This window comes from Vulpes vulpes, chromosome 7 (genome assembly GCF_048418805.1).
Source record: "Vulpes vulpes isolate BD-2025 chromosome 7, VulVul3, whole genome shotgun sequence".
Classification (NCBI taxonomy): Eukaryota; Metazoa; Chordata; class Mammalia; order Carnivora; family Canidae; genus Vulpes; species Vulpes vulpes.
In genome coordinates, this window is record NC_132786.1 from 20,013,303 (window position 1) to 20,039,179 (window position 25,877).

The 25,877-nt window shown below is 43.9% G+C and overlaps 1 protein-coding gene across 36 annotated transcripts in view; it reads right to left on the bottom strand.

The window, feature by feature from the left end:
• Nucleotides 1-3,272: 3,272 nt before the first annotated feature.
• Nucleotides 3,273-25,877, bottom strand: part of PRKAG2 (protein kinase AMP-activated non-catalytic subunit gamma 2) — a 268,436-nt gene continuing 245,831 nt past the window's right edge. For 21 of the 36 annotated variants that reach the window (XM_072763168.1, XM_072763164.1, XM_072763160.1 and 18 more), the window contains 8 exons: nucleotides 21,235-21,280; nucleotides 19,686-19,740; nucleotides 18,634-18,760; nucleotides 15,502-15,667; nucleotides 15,123-15,160; nucleotides 13,189-13,335; nucleotides 9,654-9,747; nucleotides 3,273-4,408 (listed from right to left, as the gene is read on the bottom strand). In XM_072763168.1, the coding sequence (XP_072619269.1) occupies nucleotides 4,377-4,408; nucleotides 9,654-9,747; nucleotides 13,189-13,335; nucleotides 15,123-15,160; nucleotides 15,502-15,667; nucleotides 18,634-18,760; nucleotides 19,686-19,740; nucleotides 21,235-21,280 (705 nt within the window). In that variant the 3' untranslated portion in view covers nucleotides 3,273-4,376. Of the gene's footprint in view, nucleotides 5,005-5,662; nucleotides 9,748-13,188; nucleotides 13,336-15,122; nucleotides 15,161-15,501; nucleotides 15,668-16,336; nucleotides 16,464-18,633; nucleotides 18,761-19,685; nucleotides 19,741-21,234; nucleotides 21,281-25,877 lie in introns of all 36 variants that reach the window. The other 15 variants (XM_072763173.1, XM_072763161.1, XM_072763174.1 and 12 more) reach the window with 6 other exon arrangements.

The following is a 25,877-nucleotide window of genomic DNA, read 5'->3' on the forward strand; positions in this document are numbered from 1 at the left end:
CACGATCTTCGATCTTCGTTGATGTCCTGGCCTTGTCCAACTACTCATCATCAAACATTGGACAGACGTTCACGACGCACCCCTCCGGCCCAGAGATGAGCCCGAGTAAGAGTGTGCGGATGAGTAGGAGCCAGTTGAGGGACACGGTGAGGACAATGCCAGCCACTGACACTTGGGGCCCTCCAGCGCTCAGGGAGAAGCCTTACAGGTAACAGGACGCGCGCACGCACGCATTTGTCCATCTCTTTAACAGTGCCCAGGGAAGGGCCAGGCCAGGAAGGGGATTTTCCAGCAGTTTCCTGGTGTGCACGGCAGTGCTGAGAAATGCATTTGACCCTCGGCGCCACCGTCCGCTGTCCAGGAAGGAGCAGGGTGGAACGGGCCGTGGAGAGTCCTGGGAGTCCTGGGGGCCTCCGTGGTGCCGTGGCGTGTGACTCGGGCATGGAGAGAGCAGCTGAACATCTGCAGGTGGGAAGGGAGGTGGGGACCAGTCAGGCCGGTGGGCAGGTGGGCAAGGCCTGGCCGGGGGGCGTGCGGGTGGAGAGGGCGGAGGGGGCCTGGTCCCCACTGAGGGGCCCCTGCTGGTTTCTGAGCAGGGAGATGAGAGGAAGAGAGGTTCTGGTTCCTGAGGGCGGCCTTCTCCCCATCCCCCCCCCCCCCTCCCGGCCAGGCCATGCGGAGGCCTTGTGGCCAGAAGGGAGGTGACACCACAGCCCGGGGGGCCTCGTTGGCCAGGGAGCATATTCAGAGGGCTGCCACACTGGAGAGGGCCTCGGGTGCGCCTGTGCCACGGGCAGGGGGAGCTCTCCGTCCTCAGATCCATGCCGACCTGGAGGTCGTCAGGCCGCCTGGTGGCAGTTGGAGGTCCCACTGGGTCTTTAGAGCTGAGCCTGTGGCCACAAGCAGCCCAAGGCTTGGCTTTGGGCCATTTCTTCAGTCTCCTGCGCCTCAAATACACAGTTTGGAGGAGGTATGAAGGAAGGGAGGAACCTGGGCCTTCGGGCACAGGCATGTGCGCTGGGCTGGGAGGGAGAGCTTCTGTGCCTGGAGGAGGTCAGAGCACTTGTCCCTGGGATGGGAGGAAGGGTGGCTGGTATATGGGAGGTGGCTCTCGGCTTGTGGCAAATGGGCACCAGTGACCTGTGGCGGTGTTTCCTGCGTGCTGGAACTGTCGTGGTGGGGACTCTCCCATTGGCCTGGAGCACTGGGAGGGGCCAGGAGCTCCTGACTGTGATGCGTGGGACCAATCCTGCATCTCTAGCTACCGGAAGCAGGTGCCCCTTAGGCTCTGGTCTCAAAAGAGAGCAGGTGATTGTGATGTGGGATTTCGGGAGAGGGAAGCCCATTCTTGGTCAGAGCAGTGTTTCTGCGAGCCTTCCGGTTCGCATCTTCGAGTCCCTTGGAGGTGCGGGTCCGCAGCGTTGCCAGCACGCAAGTGTCTAGAAGGAAGTAGGTACCTGGCTTTTCTCCGACCTCCCCATAGGAAGGATCTTCAGGATCTTTGAGAGCCAAGTGATAATCGTACCATGTCCTCGGTCTGGTCGGCATCTAAGGTACATACTGTGTAGTGTGTTAAGTCCAAGAAGTAAGATCGGGCTATATCCACAATGTGAGGGGATTTTAGGGGTTTCCTATGAATGTGTCTTAAGCATGCTCCTTACGTAGACTTACAACTATGCCAGTTTTATCAGGAATTTTATGTGAAAAACATGTGGAACCTGTTCTAGATTTCCTTATGAAAATGACAGTGAAACTTACTTTTCAAGTATTTCCCCATGGGTTGCAATTTTCTCCCGAGAGTGCTATTATGCAAAGCAAAATTCTCTTTTTGATCAAAGAGCTTTGGAAGTAAATCCTGTGGAATCTACCTGTGGATTATTTTGTCTCCCTTCCCAGAAAGGCTGCCTGCTGAATGTTTTTTCCCCAAAGACAGATGGATCCAGTAAGGAAGTAGCAAATGTAACCAAAATACCCAGAAGATTCTAATTGTTTAGGGCAAAGTGTCTAACCTCACTACTTACATATTGAGCTGGATACTGTATGTCATGGGGTGGGGGAGGGCATCCTCTGTAGCCTCCACCCACCAGAGGCCAGTGCACACCCATCTCCTCACCTCTAGTGGTGACAACCAAAAAGGTCTCCACTTTGCCACATGTCCCCTAGGGTCCCAAATCTCTCCTGGTGAACCAGTGGTTTAAGAGGAGTGTGTCTGCACACGCAGGCGTCGGAAACACTGCTCTGACTTGCAGTATGGGCTTCCCTCTCTGGAAAGATTTCTGCAGGAGAATCAAAAAGGGTTATCGGGTCAATAAGCCTGTTAAATTTTCTTAGAGATTTGGGACGTAAAACAACGGATGCCCTCCATGTGTGGAACGATCTGCTCTTGCTTTTGTCACTCATTGGTTCAGGAGCCTTGGGGCGCGGTGAGCTCCCCCACAGTGTGAAGGCCCCAGTGGGGCGGGCAGAGCTGGTGCCACAGGGAGCCCCTTGGGCCAGGGTCGCCTGCTTGTGAGCCCTGGGAGAGAAGGGAGCTGCAGGCTCAGCCGGTGAGGTGCTTTCTCCCAAGCTGAAGCTTTTCCTGTAGAATCCTTTCTGCATCTGGCTGAAGTGCCACGTTTCACCGAGAGGACACTCACTAGAACCCAGTTTTTTATCGCTGGCTGGAAAAGCCTCCCAGAGAGCAGCCCTTTGTCTGAGAAGTGGCCATTCCACTCAAGCTGATGCACCGAAGGCTTGCAGGTGTGCAGGGAGAAAGGGTTAACACATTGCTTTGTAAATGGCCCCAAGTTGTTTTCTGAACACATACATACAGAATACACCTGCTCACGGCGTATTCCCCACGCGTGTGTGCTACACAGACCCGGGCTGGATGGCAAACAGATGTTTTGAGTTGCAACACTGTGTTTGGTAGCTTTGTGCCTTTTTTCCTTTTCTCCCAACTATTACCTGAGTCACAACCATAGTTGTTTCTCTGGGGAAACAGACTCATATGCTCTCTATTTGTCCTAGTAGGAAATAAAAGAAGTTGATGGCTGGGCACAAGAAAATGTGCACATCGATTTTTAATTAAATATGTTCTATTTAATAATGGAGAGTGATAAAGTTTATGAATCAAGTCATTAAGGGTTCTTCTTTTCTGATGATGGGAACAGGAAAATGAGAATTCATATTTTCCTTCATTTGGGGAGAAACATCTAAGTGGGAAACAGCATATAGGTTTTTAATTAATGTGTGTTGAAATACATGGTGTTTTAAAGAACTTTAACAAAATGGTCGATAGTAAGATTTATTTTAATTTTTCAATCTGCCAAAAAAAAAAAAAAAACCCCAAACAAACAAAAAAAATCAAACTATACTCCTATATATACAGTGTCGACATTTTCAGAGCACTTACATTAGGAAACGTTGTGTTTCTTTTCAATCATATGACAATACTGTATATGCCACAATAAAATTTACAAAAACAATCGCATCAGCAATCATACAAACATTATGATTTTACATTTCAATACACAAGAAAAAAATAGACATCTTCCCGGCACTTTTGTTTCCTCACACCCGCTGCCTGGTTTCAGTCTCACAGAACAGCTCTCCACACGTGCTTTTCAGAAACTTCACCCTTTAAAACCTAACAGTGGCTATTTGAGAAGTCCTGTCTTTTCCAGATCCAAACTTAAATGAGAAATTTGCCATTTAAAAATAACAACCAATGGTTTATTGATGGGTGTGGTGAAGCTTACCCACCACAATGTGTAAAAAACTGCATGAAAGTAGAAATAAATAAAGCTGTTGTAAAGCAGTTTTGTTTATATTATAGTTCAGAACAGACACTTAAACATAAAACTGTCGTTAAAGTTTTATAAAGTAATTATTTATATCCAAATCACAACTGTTCGACAAATCTAATGGAAACAAACTGATTTGGTAAAGGTCCAAAGACGCTCACGCCCCAGCACCGTGTGGCTCCAGCTGCCACGGGCCGCAATGGTGACATATCGCGTGTTCTGACATAAGGCACTAGGTCTGAATAGGCCATGCACTCGCCTTATGTCATATTACCTGTTACAGACCAGTGAATTCTTTGAAATGAAAAGTAATAAGAATTTCAGGACACAGTGCACTTTAATAACATACAGCATTTGAAATCGTTCAGACAAACGTCTGAAAACAGTCTTTAACGCAAGCCTGAATCTTCAAACACATAAACTCTGTTTCTTATGCTCAGTTTCAATATCACTGGAAAAAATACCCATCACTAAACCCTGATATACATTCTTAGCCATTTTACTGTCTCTGTCACGGTCCGTGTTCATGAGGCAAAGCGTGACCCCGAATCTGTTTAAGTTCTCCTCCAAGGGCTGCTCCACTCACAGTGGTCATTCTGTTTCTGCCTCCTTCTGTTTGGCACCTGTTGGTAGATGGAGAAATGAAAGTGTCAAAGCAACGTAAAAATATGTTGCAGCTGGGCCTGTCCTACACCCAGCAGGAGTGGTGCTCTGCCTCCTCCTTGGTGGTCTTCCCTGGGTTCTGCAGTGCCTTAGGAGAATGTTCTAGGTGTTGGAGGTGGGGATGGGAAACGAGCAGGTGGCTCCAAGCTCCTCACCCCCACCTGCAGTCACAGCAGCCCAACTTCTGAAGCATTTGTTCTGTGCCTCTGTCACATTCTGGGAATTCTCACAGCGTTTCAAGCTTTTTCATTATTATACCTGTTACGGTAATCAGTGACTTTTTTTTTTTTTTTTTTTGAATCTTGAGAGAGAGAAAGAGGCAAGGGGAAGAGAGCGGAGGGGCAGAGGGAAGCTTTCAAGTAGAATCCTTGCTGAGCTGAGCATGGAACCTGACGCCGGGGGATCCCTGGGTGGCGCAGCGGTTTAGCGCCTGCCTTTGGCCCAGGGCGTGATCCTGGAGACCCGGGATCGAATCCCACGTCGGGCTCCCGGTGCATGGAGCCTGCTTCTCCCTCTGCCTATGTTTCTGCCTCTCTCTCTCTCTCTCACTGTGTGCCTATCATAAATAAATAAAATAAAAATTAAAAAAAAAAAAAAAAAGGAACCTGACGCCGGACTTGATCCCACCACCCATGAGATCAAGACCTGAGAGCTTGACCAACTGAGCCACCCAGGCTGCCCCTCAGTGATCTCTGATGTTACTATTGTGGTTGTTTGTTGTCACCACGAACCACACACATATAAGAGAGCAGCTTAATAAATGTGTGTGTTCTGAGTGCTCCATTGACTAGCTGCTACCCATCTCTCTCCCTTTCCCTGGGCCTCCCTCAGTTAACAGCCCTATAGTGGCCCCTAAATGTTCAAGTGAAAAGAACAGTCAGTTGCACATCTTTTAGTTTATATCAAAAGCTAGAAGTGATTAAGTTTGGTGTGAGCCATGTGGAAAGCCAGGCCTCTTTTACCAAACAGTGAGCCAAGTTGTATGAAAGGAAACATTTTTTTTTTTTTTTTTTTTTGAAAGGAAACATTCTTGAAGGAAATTAGAAGTGCTACTGCAGGGGCACCTGGCTGGCTCAGTAGGAAGAGCGACCTTTGGTCCTGGGGTCATTAGTTTGAGCCCCACACTGGGTGTAGAAGATTACTTAAATCAACTTAAAAAAAAAAAGTGCTACTCCAGGGAACACATGAATGATAGGAAAGAGCAACAGCCTTACTGCTGGTGTGGAGAAAGTGGCAGTGGTTCCGACAGGAGATCACAGCAGGAGATCACACACGTTCCTTAGGCCAAAGCCTAATCTAGAGCAAGGCCCTGACTCCCTTCAGTTCTAGGACAGCTGAGAGGGGAGGAGGCTGCAGAAGGAAAGTCTGAGGCTGGGAGGCTGGTTAGGGAGGTGTAAGGAAAGCAGCCACCTCCACGACACAGAAGTGCAATGTGAAGCAGCAGGTTTTCCAGAAGACCTAGCTAAGATAACCAATGAGGGTGCTGCACTGAACACCACATTTTCAGTGTAGATGAAACAGGTTCTACTGGAAGAAGCTGCCAGCTAGGACTTTCACAGCTGGAGAGGAGAGGTCAGTGCCGGCTCCAAGGCTTCCAAGGCCAGGCTGACCCTCCCGTGAGGGGCTAGTGCAGCTGGTGACGAGGCTGAAGCTGGTGCTCGGTGACCATTTTGAAAATCTCAGGGTCCTTAAGGATGATGCTAAGTCTACTGTGCCTGTGTTCTTGAAATAAAGCAACGAAGAAACAGCGAGAGAACCAGACGAGGAGTGGAGCTGAGGGACTGAACGGCCGCGAGCTCAGCACCAAACGTGAACGGACGAGCAGGTGCTTCTCAGGGACGAGCCAAGAAAGTGGTTTCCCGAGTTGGCCTCTTCCTGGTGGACACACCGTGAAGACAGTTGAAATGACAACCAAGGATTGGGAACAGGACAGCAGCTTAGCTGGTGGAACCCCGCGGGCCCGAGGATGGACTGTTCTGAAGGCAGCTCTCCGGGGGGTGCAGTGCCACCGAGCAGCACCGCCGGCTGCAGGGAAACCGTTCGTGCCGGGAGAGCCATCGATGCGGCAAACTGCACGGTTGGCTTGTTTTAAGGAATAAAACGAGACACAGCCGCCCGGCCTCCAGCGCCCACCACCCTGATGGGTCAGCCCCCGGCGGCGCCAAGACCCTCCACCAGCAGAAAGATCAGGAACTCGCTGAAAGCTCAGATGGCGGTCAGCGGGTTTCAGCAATAAAGTGTCTTTCGATGAAGGCGTGTAGGTTCTAGTTTTAAAATTCCTTGGGCCCACTTTATTGCAATATTCGCTTTCTTGCAAATGGAACCAAACCCACAGTATCTCTGAGGTGCACCTGTACATACTCATAAAAATGTTTAAAAAAGCAATAAACATATTTATGGATATTTGCACATTCACAACTACTCATATCTGGCTGGCGTATTTCCAAACGGGTTGGTAGGAATGCTACCACATTTCTCCTCACAGCAGCTTCTATTTTATCTTCAGGCACAAGAAAATTTTTGAAAGAGATTAGTGGTCTATAAAAATAAGGAGCTAAAAAAGCAGTAGCTCCTGCCATCAGACTATGTACTCATTAGTGACGTGTGTGCATATACTTAGGTTCGTTTGGACAGCCTAAGTTCTTCCAGCAGCTACTTCTAAAGAAACTCTTATTACAGCAACTCAGTATCCTTAACGGAAGACCGTGGCCATCAGCTGTGGAAAAGAATAACCTCTGGTGGTACCTTTTATTCGTGTAAAGATGGACACTTTCTAAAAGTGCTTCTTACCAATTAGTCTGTAAACACTCACCCAGCAGTGCAGCTCCCCAAGGGTGCGGTGCCTTGTCGTGCACAAACGGCTCCATGCCTGGTTTTGGTTTCATCTCAGAGTACCTCAGGAGGGATGAGGGCCTATGGCAGCCTGCTTTCTCCATAGCTGCATGGGCAGGGGCTACATGAGGTGAGTAGCTTGCCCACACTCAGGTAGCTCTGAGGGCATGAGGGAGTCAGGTGAACTGGGCTGGACTCCTCACCTGATGCTTACCCAGCACCGTCTCTCACGTGTATGAACGTCTGAAGGAGCTGATCTGAGTTCTGGGAGAGTTCTGCTCCAAATGTTCACTCATAACGCAGTTATTAGGAACACAGAGCATATTCCCAAATAGTGTTCTACACACTATGTTGTAGAGAATTCTAATTCAACTATCTTTAGAACATTATTTCTATGGTAACGCACATTTCAAATTCCGGCTGTGGAACAGGGTTCCTCCCCACAGAGGAGTATTAGGGACTTGGAATTTTTAAAATATCAAATGTGGATGGAAATGTAAATGCATCCAGCCCAACATTCTCTCATTTTTTTAAATTAAAAAACTTAAAAAAATTTAATTATCTGAGAGAGGAAGGGAGGTCATGAGCAGAGGGAAAGGGCAGAGGGAGAAGCAGACTCCTGCAAAGCAGGGAGCCCAATGCAGGACTCGATCCCACGATCCTGCGATCATGACTTAAGCCGAAGGCAGATGCCCATGGACTAAGCCAGCCACCACAGTGCCCTAATGAAAAAACTTAAAAAAAATTATTTTAAAGTAATCTCTATACCCAGTGTGGGGCTTGAACTCACAAAGCTGAGATCAATAGTCGGATGCTCCACTGATTGAGCCAGCCAAGGGTCCCAGCCAACATTCTCATTCTTATGGTCTGGGGCAGTAGGCATAAAGAGGATAAAGAACTTGACTTGTTTACTCTCGGGTTTGCAAATAAGGAATCTTGGCCCCAAGACAGAGGAGGGCCGACATTCACCCTGACGCTGCTGGGCCAACATGTGCCTCGGCCGTGGCCTGCTGCCCAGGAAAGGGGTGTTTTCCTGAAGGTGCCAGGTTATGTGTGCCTGCAAGGAGTCTGCTCTTGAGGAGGCCTTTCCCCCTGTGCAGGAAGGAGCTGTGTAAGTTGTGAGCGTCATCACACTCCCTGGACTGGTCTTGCTCCTCTGCTCGCTATCATGTGTGTGAGGTCGAATAGAGCAATGGAGGTTCACGGTCAATGCTGTGGGGCACCCACAGAACAACTGTAAGGCTATCTGCTGCTTCTGCGAGGTGTTTGGGTTATTTCCAGTTTTAGGTTATTACAGATAATGCTGTCAACAGCCTCACATTCATTTAGTCATTTTATCCCTATTTCATGATTATGAAGATTATTTTGAGTTTCGGTTTCCCTACCACCTGAGATTGAAAAGGACTGTATGCGGCCCCATCTCCAGAGTTTCCGATTCCATGGACAACCTCCAGGTGCTGCTGGGCTACTGGACTTACATCCTTGGTGCTCTCATGTGGCGGCTGTGATGTTTCTTGCTGGTGGCAGGGATTCAAGATGAGCATAGACTGAAACCTAGTCTTGGCCAGTTTGATTTCCAAACTCAAGAAGAATTCTCTGGTACATGCACACTTTAGTGTTTGATGTATACTCCAGAAGTAACTTGGTCTGTGGTCTTGGCACATCTTGGCACAGGTCAGTGTGGCCCAAGGCTGGACTGCTTGTACTTAATGGGGGTGGAAAGGGGACCAGCAGGGAGGAGAAAGAGAAGGCTGGTGGTTTTAGGACCTTTCAGCCCACCTGTCACTGTTAAACACGGCACACAGGAGATGCCAGCCCCTCATTCCTGGAGCCCCCTCCTCCCCTGTCCACTGTGGCCTGAGTGCATGCTCCAGGGTTGGTTTGGCAGATGATGAGAGTAGCCACCAATGCTGTTTTGTAGTTAATGTAATTTCCAATACAGTATTAATGGAAAAAAGTTTGGGTTTAGGTCTTTTGTTGTATATACTCAAAACACTAGCTTTTTTGTTTTTTTTTTTAAAGGGTAGATGATGGTTTCAATAGTTAGAATCTGATGAATTTCCCTCCTAGGTTTTCCAGGTAGTAGTCCTAAAAATCAAAACTAGAGATGTCTTAGCTTTTTCATGGAAAAGGTGACTCTGGCACAGAATCCGGAGGCTCCCAAGGGTACGTTCTATAAACTTGTCTCTGTCACCCAACTAGAGCAGTGGAACTACGAAGGACAACCATACAGCAAATGAACACAGTTTACAGAGGAATGCACATGAAGCCAAGATCTTATGTGGGCAATGGGGAGCAGCTGCTAGTGGTACCCTGCCTGTCCCCCTGCCCATTGGGCACCCTAAGGGGAGGGCCGGCAGTCGGCACACCTACCTGCAGGCGTGAGTATCAGGGCTTGCAGAATGTCTGACAGGGAGATAATACCCACAATGCTGTCTGCTTCATTCACTACCACCAGGCGATGGACCTGCAAACAAGAGAACAGGTCACATGTCAAAGTTTACAGAAGGTTCTAAGATGGATATTAGCAAAAATGTCTTTCACATACCATATCAGGGGATTACCATCCTGCAAATAAGAGACATTACCAGTGTACAGAACCGTGAAAAGTCTTAGGCTCTAAAGTCAAGATGCAATGCTGATTTTAACTACTTGTAGGAAAAATTAGCCAGCTGTGTCCTGCTGTTTTCAACTTTCAGAATATGAATATATGAATGATACAACTCAAAACAAGAAGTACTAAGTAGCCATGATATTCTTAAACATAAGCTTTAAAATTTTTAAAGTATTTCAGTTTCTAATAACTATCAGATATGGATTTACATGGGAAAGATATCCAGAAGAGGTCCTGGCTCTTCCTTTTTTTATAGTCTTTTCTCCATGAGCTTCATATTTTAATATGTTCCTATAGGTCAGACGATAAAGGAACTATAACAAAGTGAAACAGACTGTATTCACATCTCATTTTTAAAAAAAAAGTGTTTTCGTGATTCTTTTTCCTTTTTTTATACATCATCTTTTTTAAAGATTTTATTTATTTACTCATGAGAGAAACAGAGACAAGGAGGGGGAGGAGGAGAGTGAGGGGGAGGAAGGGAGGGAGAGAGGAGGAGGGAGGGAGGGAGAGAGGAGGAGGGAGGGAGGGGGAGAGAGGCAGGCAGAGAGAAGAGCAGGCTCCATACAGGGAGCGAGGTGGGACTCCATCCCTGGTCTCCAGGATCACACCCTGGGCTGAAGGTGGCGCTAAACTGCTAAGCCACCAGGGTTGCCCCGCATCTTATTTTCTACTGAGGTCTTTTATAAACGAATGGCCAGCATTGTGAGGTATTTCTCTAATAAAAGCATCCTTAGCACACAGAAGGAGGGAGCAGGCGTGGAGCTTGTTTTCTGAGCTTTAGCAAGTAGGCCTGAGGCAGCCCAGCCCCCCGCCCCCCAACACACACCATGGGGGGCACAGGAAGGAGATGGAAACAGAAGGAAATTCTGTTTTTAGATTTATCTCTGATACTGTGTTGGGGATGCTGTTTCATGTCCTAGCTTGCTTTGAGTTAAAAAAAAAAATTACTTTGTTATCTTGCTCATGACAACATCATTTATAAAAGATTCCCTAGGGGCGCCTGGCTGGCTCAGAAGAGCATGCGATTCTTCATCTTGGTCCTGAGTTTGGACCCCATGTTGAAAGTAGAGATTAGTTAAATAAACTTTAAGTTTCTGGGGATCCCTGGGTGGCTCAGCGGTTTAGCGCCTGCCTTTGGCCTAGGGCGCAATCCTGGAGTCCCGGGATCGAGTCCCACGTCAGGCTCCCGGCATGGAGCCTGCTTCTCCCTCCTCCTGTGTCTCTGCCTCTCTCTCTCTCTCTCTATGATAAATAAATAAATAAATCTTAAAAAAAAAAAAAACTTTAAGTTTTTCTCAAAAATTTAGGGTCTTCAATATTCCTGTGATACAACACAATTATTTAACTATTATTTTAATTTATATTATATAGTTTATAAATCATAAATTAAAATAACGGCTTATATTTAGGTCAGAGAATGCTTTATAGTCTATATGTGACACACTTTGTTGCTGTTAACATTCAATAATGCTAATTAAATAACTCTTTTGAAGGTCAAGGGCAGCCAACTTACCTGGAGAATTAATTCTACCAGGCAGAAATGATGACCAGAAATATTTTCTTGGCATTTGTTGCTGAGTCTAAACTAGCAAATATTCTTGGGTATCAAAAAGCTGGTGTGATATGTCATATAAATAAACCAAATCATCGTTGATACTGGAAACCCTTTCCCCAACAACTGTATTTAAGCTAAAACTGGCCTTGGTCCACCAGCAAGGAGTCATCGGGTGGAAGAAATTATTTTAATGGGGAAAGAAGTCAAGAGGCATAATGAGAAAAGTGTTGAATTACAGCTTTATTTTCCTCAATGACCCATTTCCTTAGAAGTTTCTGTTGCTTGCCAGATGAACTGAAAGGACAAGCTAATTACTTCCTTTACCTGAGAATAATACATGCTCAAACAAGACAGCTGAGACCTGAGGAGCACTGCATTCTCCATGTTCTCCCCCTGAGACAGAACTCTGCCACCTAGAAACGGCTACTGTTATTACTGTGCTGTGGGTCCTTCTAGACTCTTTTACTTATATAGATGCATGTAAATGAATAGAATTATATTATATACAGTAATTGGCTTTTTCTCTTAATACATTGCTAATGTTTTTTCTGTATCAACCAAAAACTCTTCTACATTGTTATGTAGGGATTCCATTATACGGATGTCTATTGTCCTTATGAATAATTAGGATCATTACCTATGATCTTCCAAAGGCACATAATTCTAAGGACCTTACTAAAAAGTTAAGATGTATTCCTAAGTCAATTAAAACTCTTTGGAAAACTAGAATGCTGGATATTAAATTCAAGTAGAAAAAGGAAAGAGTTCATATTGAGGTGCTAGTGAAATAGGTTTCAAAAGCCACGACAGTGGTAAGGGGGGGTAGGGGGCTCCCCTCAGGTGAGTACAGGGTAGGGTGGAAGTCTTCAACACTCAATGACAACAACATGGCTGTGTTTCTGTTTGATGGCTCCCGCAACGGAGTGTTCTGATGCCACCCCCTACATATGTCATGTTAAGATCGCCCATTGTGAGCCTAAGAAATTATTAGGGACTTTTCTTCTTGGACTGCATTCTCATGTTTATAAATAAAAAGTACCAGAGCAGACGTGCCATTATGAATAGATCCTGCCTACTCGGGGATTGTTCCAGAAAGAACATGATTGCATCCTCCAAGTCCTAGAGCGTGATAAACAGGAAAACATTCCTATCCCTGTCTAATAGGAAAGGAAAGAAATGATTTGGGGGGATGGTTATCCTGAGTTAGTTGTGTTACCCAAAGTACATCCCCAAATCCTATATGCAGTAAGGTACGAGGGCACCTTAGTGCTGAGGGTCAGGAGGTGGTTATTAGACCATCTACTATTATTTAAATCAGGAGACAGAGAAAATTAACTTAAAAAGATCACAAGGCATTTTATCATTTACTTTGTTAAAACTATATAATCACACATTTTTAACTTTAAATTCATAAATACCCTAATGAAACTCAAAGCTCTTGGGACATTTGTTTTCCTACTTATGTATTTTTTTTTTCTACTTATGTATTTTTAAATCATGAAAGTCTCTTACTTATTAGTTCAATTCAAGGACCATTTCCAGGCCTACGCGTCAAGCGACATGCTAGTTCTGGAGAGGGAAGGCACAATATCCGACTGACTCACCGCTGCTTCACCTGCTTTCCTGCGATTCCCAGTCCCAGTCCTGCAGCATCACTGCCAGTGAGTACCTGGTGTGGAGGCTGGGGCAGGGATGCGGGGGAGGGAGGAAGGGAGGAGTGTGGCCAGCTGCCTCACCTCAGCCCGCACTATTCTGTCCACGATGGTCTCCAGGATTTCCAGCTTACTGCACTTCACAACACCCTCAAAATACTGTGAACGGTGCTGGAGGGCCTGGGTCACTGTGATATCTAGGTTATTGTAGGTTTTTTCAGCAGCAAGGTTCTGTAATAAAGTAACAATGAATTATGTCCTTTTATTTCCATTTCCATTAATAACCAAAATCAGTTAAGTTTAAAGGGACCTGATCTTTAAAAACATTAATGTTCATGGGATCCCTGGGTGGCGCAGCGGTTTGGCGCCTGCCTTTGGCCCAGGGCGTGATCCTGGAGACCCGGGATCGAGTCCCATGTCGGGCTCCCGGTGCATGGAGCCTGCTTCTCCCTCTGCCTGTGACTCTGCCTCTCTCTCTCTCTCTGTGACTATCATAAATAAATTAAAAAAAAAAAATTTTTAAAAAAAAAAAAAAAAAAAAAAAAAAAAAAAAAAAAAAACATTAATGTTCATCTTACGTCAGTTTAGATACAGGTTAGAACATGCCACTAGTGTTATTTCATCATTAATAACTACAGCTTACGACGGATGAGGTATACCTTTGTTGTGGAGCAACCTTGATACATAGTGTCTACATGTCCTACAGAAGAATCCTCCCTCCCCCACCCAAGGCTCTATAGCCTGAGCGAATCAAGTCTTTGGAGAGGTGGACTAACATCTGTAAAGGATAAGAAGCGCCCTAGGGTGCCGGCAACGAGGGGCTTTCCCTGTGAGCCCAGGGAGCAGGGTTTCCTCAGGATCAGGCATCATGGAGGAAGGGCAGGCCGGACGGGCCCCAGATACACATGGCCTTAACCTCAGAGGGTCCTACTCAACCAGATTCCAGTTAGCCTATTTTTTGATGTCTGTTATTGTTAAGCAGAATAAAGGACACAAAAGGGTTTGAGACAGCTGGCTGAAAAGAAGTATTTACTGCTGGGATCCAACATTAGGTCAAAAAATGATGAGCACAGTTGGGCCTATGAGAGTTTCAGTTCCCTTTCTTAGAAATACCATAAAACTCTAAGGAAGTGCATTTATTTTTTTTAAAATATTTTATTTATTTGACAGAACACAAACAGGGGAAGCTGCCAGGCAGAGAGAGAAGCAGACTCCTTGCTGAGCAGGGAGCTTGATACAGGCCTCGATCCAGGACCCTGGGATCATGACCTGAGCCGAAGGCAAACGTTCAACCAACTGAGCCACCCAGGTGCCCCTAAGGGAGTGCATTTAAAATGAATGAGGAAAAGCAAGCATCCAGTGGAAAGATGTAGCACTACCTCTAGTAGATTTACAACAGGGATTAAAATGTAGGACTTTTGGGGCACCTGGGTGACTCAGGTGGTTAAAGATCTACCTTCAGCTCAGGTTATGATCCCAGGGTCCTGGGATTGAGCTCCCTGCTCAGTGGGGAGTCTGCTTCTCCCTCTCCCTCTGCCACTCTCTGCTCATTCATGTGCTCTAATAAATCAAATCTTAAAAAAAAAAAAAAAAAAAAAAAAAATATATATATATATATATATATATATATATATATATATATATATAAAACAGGACTTTAAGTCTCAATACTTTTGCTTTCTTTAGAATAGTGCTTCCCAATCAGCAAACAATGGGATCTAACTAGCAAGGGATTCCCGAAATCATGTGTGCACCAAGCACTTGCCTGTTGGCAGAATTAACATTTCATACACAGAAATAGGGCAATTTAAGATATTTACACATGCTGCAGTGATGGATAAACTACACATGAACTGAAAAGATAACTATATAATGCTAATATATTATTTACTGCTAAGCCTAGTGAACGCTAAGTACAATGAGTATGGGCAGTCTATGGAATCTGATCCGCACATCCAGAAAAGCTATGTTTTAAATACATTCTAGATGACAAGTGTGACAAAATTAAAAATACTTACAATTACATCAAATTTGGAATAAATATCTACAACTTTTCCTAAAAATGAAAACATATGTTAGAAAAATATCTTGGAAACAAAAAATAACATTTAAAATCCATCTCAACCAGACACTAGCAATTAACAACCTTGCTAAATAACAAATTTGTCTAAATAAACATGAAATCACATCCTAATGGAAAATGTGAAGATAAGCCAGTTTAGAGTTCTCATTAACCTGAATGTTCCTTGGTGCTGACTTGATCCGCCATATCTAAATTACCATCCCCAACCCCTGCCCACCACCCGCCCGATCTGATCAGTTGACCACTTAACAATAAGTCTGCCCCCAGAAGACAAAGCATGGTCTCTGTTGCCCTCGTGTGACCAAACCCCCTACCTGACTCATCCACCACAGGCAAGGCCGACACTCGTCTTTCTACAAAGACGTTCAAGGCTTTAATGATGGGAGTGTCTGGGTGGATAAAGGCGATGTTGTGGTAGGTCCCAATTCCAAGGGCATCCAGGTTCTGCTTCATGAAGGCAGGCTTTGGCATATCAGACATCTAAACAGGAAGATAAATACAAGTGCTCTAGAGCCCAGATAGACCTTTATAATGTTCACATGTCCACACTTGGACGAAAAACTATGTATAACACATTATAAGTTAGTGTTCTCTACCAATCTACCCAGATGGCTGAATTAACATGGAAATGTTACATATAAAAATTGTAGTTCTTGTTCAAATCGGCTGATAGGTCTAAACTTATATTTAACTACTTAGTAAAATACTGTAGAGCACGCACATTGTGATGTTCCCTTCTCTTTCACTCACTGAAAATGTGGAAAGAAGAGGGAAGAAGAGGTCTCTTTGGAAATTAAGACCCATAGCCACCAAGAATCCTTTACTCTTATGTCCTGCCGTCAGCACTAAATACTATTTGTGAAAAACTCCTACAGTTCCAAACCCAGAGCGTTTGGTGGGAGCAGTCCGTGCTGCGGCTAAGTTAGTCCTCACCCCATCCCACCCTACTCCTGCACTCTCCTCTGGAGGACTTCAGCTTGTGATTACTAGGAGCAAGGAACAAGCCAGCTGAACAGAATTGAAAGAACCTCTGAAAGTTCACTTTTCTTTTCATGGGCTGTTTTAGAGGAGGAGGGAGAAGTCAGAAGAGAGAAGTCTAGGGTCACGTTTGACTAAAACAAAATAAGGTCTACGGTTTCAAAAATCCACCTTGTATAAAGGGTATGGTTGGTTCCGTCCTCCTGGTGTACCTTATAATTATCAGGAAAAGATGAACAATTAGAAGAAACAAAATGTTCAAGTCAAAGAGTTCATCAATATTCAAATCATGAGAATCCTAGAAATTTAGAGAAAAAAAGAAAGACCTATTAGGTCATCTAGCCCATCGTGATGCAGGATAACCCCTGTTCCATTCCACGCTTAGGCTAACTGTCAAATGTCTCCAAGGCTAAGGCCACTTTTCTCAGAAAATGATCTCAATTCAGAAAAAAATCAGGGTCTGAAATTTATATAAAATTCTGTATTTTAATCTGAAAACCTCTAATGGAATATTCTAAGAGCAGGATTTAATTACCATATTGGCCCAAATATAAGGCAGTATTGCAGAGGCATCCTCCTCTACTCTCCATGGAAGAGAAAATCCCCAAGGCCTGCCTCCTGTGGGGACTTCTGGTCTGCGGCATCATGGCCATGAGTACGGGCTGGACTGGACCTCGTGGCATCTGGGAGATATGGGGTGGGTTTAACCCTTGGGGCCTGAGCTACATCATGGCTTGCTGGCAAGGGCCTCCCTGCTGGCAAGGCTGCAGTGGGGAGGGAGGCCGCCGCTCAGAAACTGCTCTGCCATTTGCCAGTGGTGACACAAAAAGTCACTTCACTACCTATTAAATGGGATTAATAAAAATACCTACCTGGGGAGGCAGAGGTGTGGATTAGCTGTGTCTGGTGAAGCGCTCAGGACAGTAGCTGACACGTCATCAATGCTTGTATATAGCTCTCATGATTAATGTTATCTTAAAGTGATTCCTCTGAGGAGTAGAGGGGCTAACAGCCTGACACATGTAGGCCCCACCCTGGGTCCCACTCAGCTTTGATGCTGAGGCGGCTCCGTGAGCAGAGGTGACGTCTGAGCCACAATCTTCATACGCCCCTAATTGTCCCACCATCTCTATACTACGTGTTTTGGTAAATTTCCTACCTTCTTTCTTGGCATTTATTTAACCATGAAGAGAATTCGTTTTACATGTAAACTACTAAAATGTAGAAGTGGCTTGATGGACAAGGGATTTCTCCTTATTACTGAACCCTCTGTGCTTCTGTCTGGCAAAATTGAGGCAGGGCTCCAGGAGAAGGAGCATTGGCTCCTTTGTATCACACTAGAAATGCTCTTTTACTTCCTTAATGGAAGGATATGGGGAAGCTAATGTGATGTAGATTTTTAATATCTATTAAGTTCTTTGACTTCACGGGGCACCTGGGTGGCTCAGTAGGTTAAGCATCTGACCCCGTGATTTCCACTCAGGTCATGATCTCAGGGTTGTGAGATCAAGTCCCCTGGTGGCCTCTGCACTCAGCGTGGAGTCTGCTTAAAAGTCTCTCTCTGTCCTCTTCTCTCTCTAAAATAAATAAAATCTCCCATCCAAGTACTAACCAGGCCTGACCCTGCTTAGCTTCCAAGATCAGATGAGATTGGGCGTATTCAGGGTGGTATGGCCGTAGACAAAATAAATAAAATCTTAAAAAAAAAAAAAAATGACTTCACGTCATCTCTTCTGAACCATGAATGATGCCTCCTACTGGTCCTAGCTAACCAACTACTTCTAATCTCAAATTCACTGCATATAATCTAAATGAAAAAAAATTAAAGCCCTCTTGGAAATACTCTGGTCCTTCCGAGCCTCTTTAAATATTGACCAAAGCGGTCAATATTATGATTAAGAAGACATCTCATTCCAAATGCAGTTGAGAAAAACCTATAGATAATAAAGCCTGAATTTGGACCAACATGGTACTCTCTTGCCAAAATTGTATTTGCTTTGTGTTTTTCTGTCACTGCAATTTACAGTAAGATAATCCCGGGGACAGTATTTTTCAAATGTTTCCAAAACCATGAAACCAATAAAGCATCCTAAGGCAATTTGCTATAAATATTGGCTCAATTTATCTCACATAGCAGTTTCTTAATTAGAATGACTTGTATATTGCTTTACTGCCCTCATATTTTAGGTGATAAAATATTCTAACTTAAGTAGAGAATTCCAAGTGTTTTTATTATTTCGATACTTGCCCCGAAAAGTGATTGCTTTTTAATTGGAATCAACTTGGAGGATGTACAATTTAAATAGTAGTAAGTTGAGAAACTGCAGCTGAGAAATGGAGACCTCCTAACAATCCCAATTCCAAAATTAACAACGTCTCCTACTGAGGGTGACAGGAGCCAATTTACTTGAAGTAAATTAGTTAAAGTAGATGCAGCTATGTCTTTAGAAACACTAAAATCTACTTACAAAAAGCTGGAGGAACTTGAGGATTCTTTTGTGGGTAAGTATATAAAGTGCATTCCCACTGATAGGGTCAATAACTGGCAATCTGTGGATTTTATTTTTGATCAACGAGTATACAGCATCGAAGAGGCTGTGGGAAAAGCCATCAAAGTTGTTAGGAGGCTTTAAAGAAAGATGTAAAATTCTGGACCACCCCTGCTTTAGAAGCATTTTCAGTATTTTCACATCAGAGCAACAAAAGGTTGACTGGACTTAAAGCAGTGTTCTGGAAAAGTTTTAAATTGGGTATCTCAGTAAATGTTTTGATTTTCCAGTCTGAGTTAATTCCAGATATGAGCACAAGCTACAGATCTCTAAGAGTGTGGTTTTCAACAGTACTGAATACTGCTGTCTAAGCAACGGCAGGGCTGAACCCCTAGGGCCACTAAGGGAGGCCCAGGTGACAGGGAGCTTGGCCTAGGCCCCTCAGGAGCAGATGGGCTGCTCTGGCCTCTCCTGGGGCTGCCAACCAGCAGGGTGGTGGGTTTATCTGTTTTGTTTTGTTTTTTAGGACTTGGAAATAAACTAATAAAATTTAGTATTCTACTTTTGCTCGCTAGTGCTTAGAGTTTGGAGAATATTTTCATACACTGTGGAAATGTATCAGAGCCATTCTGGAAGGCCTGGGTCACCTGTCACATGCTGGGGCACATGTTCTCCCAACTACCTCTGGACCAACGTCTAGCCAAGGCAGACGGTCAACTCCTGGGGGAGCTGCTGTAATGTGCGTTCCTGGGCATGACCCTCCAGAGGCCATGTGGCAGGGGAAACCCAGCAATGGGCAGTATTATTAACAAGTTTCCCCGATGGTCTGTGTGGCAGTATGACCACTTTCCCAGCCTGTTATCGATCCCTGGGACAAACAATGGCTGATTGCTATTGTCTCTAAATTTACTGAATTTAATATCTGGAATTATGGAGGCTGTCCCCTATCTAGATTAAAAAAAAAATCTATTGATCACAGAAACAAGAATCTGAAAGAATGTTTTCAAAGGAGAAAAACTTTACAAGTTTACCTTGCGTCTGGAGATATATTCACTAAAGGCTTAAATGTTTCTTGTAAATAAAGCTCTGTTTTTATAGAAAGAAAATATGCAATTAGTAACACATTTGCTGTCTGTAATTATTACACACATAAGGAATATTAAAATACTCTTCATTTTACAGATAACTGTTAGAAGAATTAAAAACCAAAATCAAATCTAATTTACTGAATGCTACCGTATAAATCATACTTAGGATTATTTTAAACAACTTGTTAACTGTTTTCAGGATGCTGCCATCGTGTAAAAGTTAAGTATTTCAAAACAGTATTACAATAGATGTAAAAATGACAAAGACAAGCAATTGGGTGTAAAAAGCAGTGCCAGGGGATCCCTGGGTGGCTCAGCGGTTTAGTGCCTGCCTTCGGACCAGGGCGTGATCCTGGAGACACGGGATCCAGTCCCACATCGGGCTCCCTGCATGGAGCCTGCTTCTCCCTCTGCCTGTGTCTCTGCCTCTCTGTGTCTCTCATGAATAAATAAAATCTTAAAAAAAAAAAAAAAAAAAAGGCAGTGCCAGCAGAGGTCACTAGAAGGCTACCAAAGGACTATCACCCTCCAGAGACTAAGCACTCACGAAAGCCTTTAAAACTAATTTTCATAGGTTAGAACACTCTTAAAACTTTTGTTCTAAGTTTTATTTTACCAAACAAATGCTCAAATCTGTATCCTGAGGACCTCAGTAGTCTTTACAAATTATCTTGCTAAAGATCCACTGTAATTAATTTGCCTTGTTGAGGTTTCTATACAGAAAGCACTCGAGAATATCTTGACATTAACATTATTACTACCGAATACCATATAATATCAAACTATAAATAAACTTTAATCTTGGTCTAACATTACTGATACAGTAGAGTTTGATAAGAAGTATCTCTCTTGGTATTAAGTTGTATATTCATAACAGGCCGTGCTAAGATACGGGTCTCGTATTGTTGGACTTTGGTTTGACTTGATAAAGCCTTTATAAATCATATCTGTCACTCAATGGAACTTACAGGTTAAAGGGAATTAAAAGAGCCCCTTGCCCCTTAAGAGAGTTCTAATGGATGTTCAGATTTTGCAGGTGCTAGTCATAAAGGTTGCTTATCATTGTAGGCGGATTTTCAATACTTAATGAACATTTTTCTGTCTACAAGTCCTTCCGTTTCTATCCAGGCTTTTCTCTGAGCCATCTACATAAGCCCTCCTCAAGGTCCATATAGAGACGTGTGTGCAGGCCGGAAGTCCTCATTCAGAAGTGAGCGGTGGCTTGGCAGGGGCCCAAGGCAGGTTGACCCTATCCTTACATCCCAGCCTCATATATGGACTTGCTGCAGGTTCTCCAGAAATGTCCATTAAACAGAATGGATCGTTATTTACAATACTATGGTACACTATTGAGATTAAAATAGAAACGAATGTGTTAAATATAGCTTATTAAGCAGGGAGAGAAGGATCTGTGATGTTAAAACATTTTACATGCTAAGCAGAACATTTTTTCCCTGATATTAAAAGATTTTTAACACCCGATTGTGCTTACCCCTCCATGTTTCAATCTTATGTTCTTCTAATTCATAAATCTGTACCTGCAAATAAGAAAAATTCTTATTTATAAATGTTAACATATATAACAAAATAATTACTTCATAACTACTGCAGAGTTCCATAATTCAGCTGGTGGAAACAAAGATAATTCAGAAATACTGGAAATATAAAACGCTTTACATTTCGTTGAAGATAAATTATTTCTAAATTTAAAACATAATTAAGGGTGCCTGGCTGCCTCAGTCAGTGGAGTGTACGACTCTTGATCTTAGGGTTGCAAGTTCGAGCTTCATGCTGAGTGTAGAGATTACGTTAAAAAATAAAAAATCAGCGCACCTGGGTGGCTCAGTCAGTTAAAGCGTCTGCCTTCAGCTCAGGTCATGATCTCAGGGTCCTGGGATTGAGCCCTGCATCGGGCTCCCTGCTCAGTGGGGAACCTCCTCTCTATCCTGCTCCCTCTGCTTGTGCACTCTTTTTTTCTGTCACATAAATAAGACCTTAAAATTTTTTTAAAAATCTTTAAATTAAAAAAAAATTAACCTAATACAAAAACTTCTGATACACTTATTATTTTTATTTTTAAAAAGATTTTATTTATTCATGAGAGACAGAGAGAGAGAGAGAGAGGCAAAGACACAGGCAGAGGGAGAAGCAGGCTCCATGCAAGGACCCCAACGTGGGACTCGATCCCAGGTCTCCAGGATTAGGCCCTGGACTGAAGGCGGCATTAAACCGCTGAGCCACCCGGGCTGCCCAAGTTTATTTTTTTAATGATTATATTGATTTATTCATAAGAGACACACAGAGAGAGGCACAGACACAGGCAGAGGGAGAAGCAGGCTCCATGCGGGTAGCCTGATGCGGGACTTGATCTCAGGACCCTGGGATCACGCTCTGAGCTGAAGGAAGATGCTCAACCACTGAGTCACCCAGGTACCCCTACACTTGAGTTTTGTTTTATTTTTTATTTATTTATTTATTTTATACTTAAGTTTTAAAACACATATGGAGACATAGATTCATTCTTTTTTAAGGATACAGAAAATTTTCAGCATCTCTAGTTTAAAAAGGACAAATGGTTAGATCATGCTAAAATTAAGTTGTTAGTTCAATTTATGCCTGACTGTATCAACCCATTTCCCCAAGGCAGAAAGGGTTAATTGGCACAGTATAAGAAAAAGTCACTTTGGGGCTGTTCAGCTTTGTTTCAAATCAACACTAGCCTTATTACTTCTTAGTTGCTATTTTTGGCCAAATTATTTAAGCTCTCCCTCTGTTTCCCTTCCTAAACAACTGGCTAAATAGGCCCTCTGAAGCCAGCTTCTGTGAGCATCTCACAAGAGAGCAGGAAACAGAGTACTCATCAGAAGAGTGGTCCCCACCACACTGTGATTCTCCACCTCGCCCCTCTGAAGCTTTCCCCACCCAGCTCAGCCTTTCAAAAAATTATGCCCATGTCAGCATTGTGTTGGGCCTAACAGGGATGCCTGTGATCAGAAAGCCTGGCCTCCTCTTAAAGCTTAAAATCCAGATGGCAATAACATTAAGACAGTCCTATATAAAAAGGCCAGTGACAACTAAAGAAGAGTATGTACAGCTGACATACATGTGGTTGAGGGTGCTTACCCTCGTGCAGTCAAAAATCCCCATGTAATGTGGGTAACTCCCCAAGAGTTAACTACTCTGAGCCTACTGTTGACTGGAAGCTTTCCTGATAACATAAATGGTCGATTAACATATATTGTGTATGCTGTGTTATATACTATATTGTCACGATAAAGGTAAGCTAGAGAAAGGATTAAGAAAGCCATAAGGAAGAGAAAATACATTTACAGTCCTCTATATTTTTATTTCTTTTCTTAAAAAAAGTTTTATTTGAGAGAGAGAGAGAGAGAGAAAACGCACAAGCAGGGGGAGGGTGAGAGGGAGATGGAGAAGCAGACTCCTCCCCGAGCAGAGAGCCAGATGTGGGGCTCAATCCCAGGACCCTGAGATCATGACCTGAGCCAAAGGCTGACAACCAACTAAGCCCCCCAGGCACCCCGACAGTATTTATTGACAAACATCCTGCCACACTGTTCAACAGGCAACTGTGTGAAGCCATCCTCTAGAAGGCTCTGTGCACAGGGACGCACAGAGATGAACACAGGGCAGGCACGGAAAACACAGAGGCAGCACATTTCAGCCAGCCCCTGCGTGATGGATGGGCTTTACATAAAGCAGAAAAACTCGACTAAAAGGCACGGAATGCAAAGACTTGCTCCTGTTCGAGCCACAGTGAAGACACAGAGGGCTAGAGAGCAGGACGGATGGGGACATAGCCGCATGCTGCCCCAACCATGCAATGGCCAATGGCCAGCCGGGATGGGTTCAAGCAGCAGAATGGTGACAGTGAAGCTCAAAGAAGGTGGCTTTCACAGCACCAGAGCCAGATGGAAACCTGGGTCCTAGGTGGTCAGTGAGGTCTATAATGCTGAGCGGTGGGGGCACAGGGGCCACAGGAAGGAAGGACAAAAGGTTCAGCGATGAATTAACAGATTAAACAGATGAATTAAACAGCTGCCAGACCACACTGGCTTTGATGATAGGTGACGGAAGAATATGAACAGTGGAGAAGAAAGCCTCACCGAGGATAAGGGAAGATGGTGTTTGTTTTATTTCAAGTTCCGGGTAGTTCACATACTATGTAGCACTGGTTTCAGGAGTAGAATTCAGTGATTCATCACTTATATACAACACCCAGTGCTCATCCCAACAGGGGCCCTCCTTCATGCCCTCCCTCATCCAGCCCTCTCCCCAACCTCCCCTCTGGTAACCCTCGGTTTGTTCTCTAGAGTTAAGAGTCTCATGGATTTTCTTGAGCGTGCGCTCTCACTCTTTTTTTTTTCTACCTTATGTTCATCTATTTGCTACCTTATGTTCATCTGTTTTATTTCTTAAATTCTGTATGTAAGTGAAATCATATGGTATTTGAGTTATTTCACTTAGCATAATACTCTCTAGCTCTTTCCATGTCATTGCAAATGGCAAGGTTTTGTTCTTCAAGCATGTGGTTTTTGACATGGTTTACAGGTAGCACCTCTAGGTCTGGACCTCACTTAGGAAGCTCTGAGATGATGGCAGTACTCAGCTGAACAGAGGCTTCCCAGCTCTTTGCTTGCACAGCCCCACAGGCCTTGAGCTGCAGGCACCAGGGTGGATGCCATTCCACTAACATGAGCGTCTGTGTTTGGCCCTGGGATGATGGGAAGGGGGTGTCTGTATGACACAAAGATGAGTAAGACCCAGTCCCCACCTCAAAGAACTCAAAATCTAGCAATCTATACACTAACAATGAAGCAGAAGAAAGAGAAATCAATGAATCAATCCCATTTACAATTGCACCAAAAACCATAAACCATTTAGGAGTAAACCTAACCAAAGAGGTAAAGGATCTGTGTACTCTGAAAACTACAGAACACTTGTGAAAGAAATTGAGGAAGACACACACAAAAATGGAAAAATGTTCCATGCTCATGGAATGAAGAACAAATATTGTTAAAATGTCTATATTACCCAAAGCAATCTACATGTTCAATGCAGTCCCTATCAAAATACCATCAACACTTTTTACAGAGCTGGAACAAACAATTCTAAAATTTGTACGGAACCACAAAAGACCCTGAATAGCCAAAGGAATGTGGGGGAAAAAAAAAAACAACCAAAACCTAAAGCTGGAGGCATCACAATTCCAGGCTTCAAGCTCTATTACAAAGCTGTAATCATCAAGACAGTATGGTACTGGCACAAAAACAGACACAGAGATCAATGGAACAGAATAGAGAACCAGAAATGGACCCTTAACTCTATGGTCCTTTGACAAAGCAGGAAAGAATATCCAATGGAAAAAAAAGATAATCTCCTCAACAAGTGGTGTCAGGAAAATTGGGACAGCCACATGCAGAAGAATCAAATTGGACCACTTTCTTACATCATACACAAAAATAAATCAAAAGGGATGAAAGACCTATATGTGAGACAGGAATCCATCAAAATCCTAGAGAACACAGGCAACTTCTTACCAGACACATCTCCAGAGGCAAGGGAAACAAAAGCAAGAATGAATGACTGGGATTTCATCAAGATAAAAAGCTGCACAGCAAAGGAAACAGTCAACAAAACCAAAAGGCAACCTACAGAATGGGAGGAGATATTTGCAAATGTCTTATCAGATACCGGGCTAGTTTCCAAAAATCAATAAAGAACTTAACACCCAAAAAACAAAACCTTCAGTCAAGAAATGGGCAGAAGACATTTTTTCCAAAGACGACATACAAATGGCCAACAGACACTTGAAAAAAATGCTCCACATCACTTGATATTAGGGAAACACAAATCAAAACCCCAATGAGGGCAGCCCGGGTGGCTCAGCGGTCTAGCGCCCCCTTCAGCTCAGGGCATGATCCTGGAGACCCAGGATCAAGTCCCACGTCCAGCTCCCTGCATGGAGCCTGCTTCTCCCTCTGCCTCTCTCTCTTTCATGAATAAATAAAAAAAATCTTAAAAAAAAAAAAGAAAAACATAGCTTCTTAAAAAAAAAACAACAACAAAAAACCAAAACCACAATGAGACACCACCTCACACCTGTCAGAATGGCTA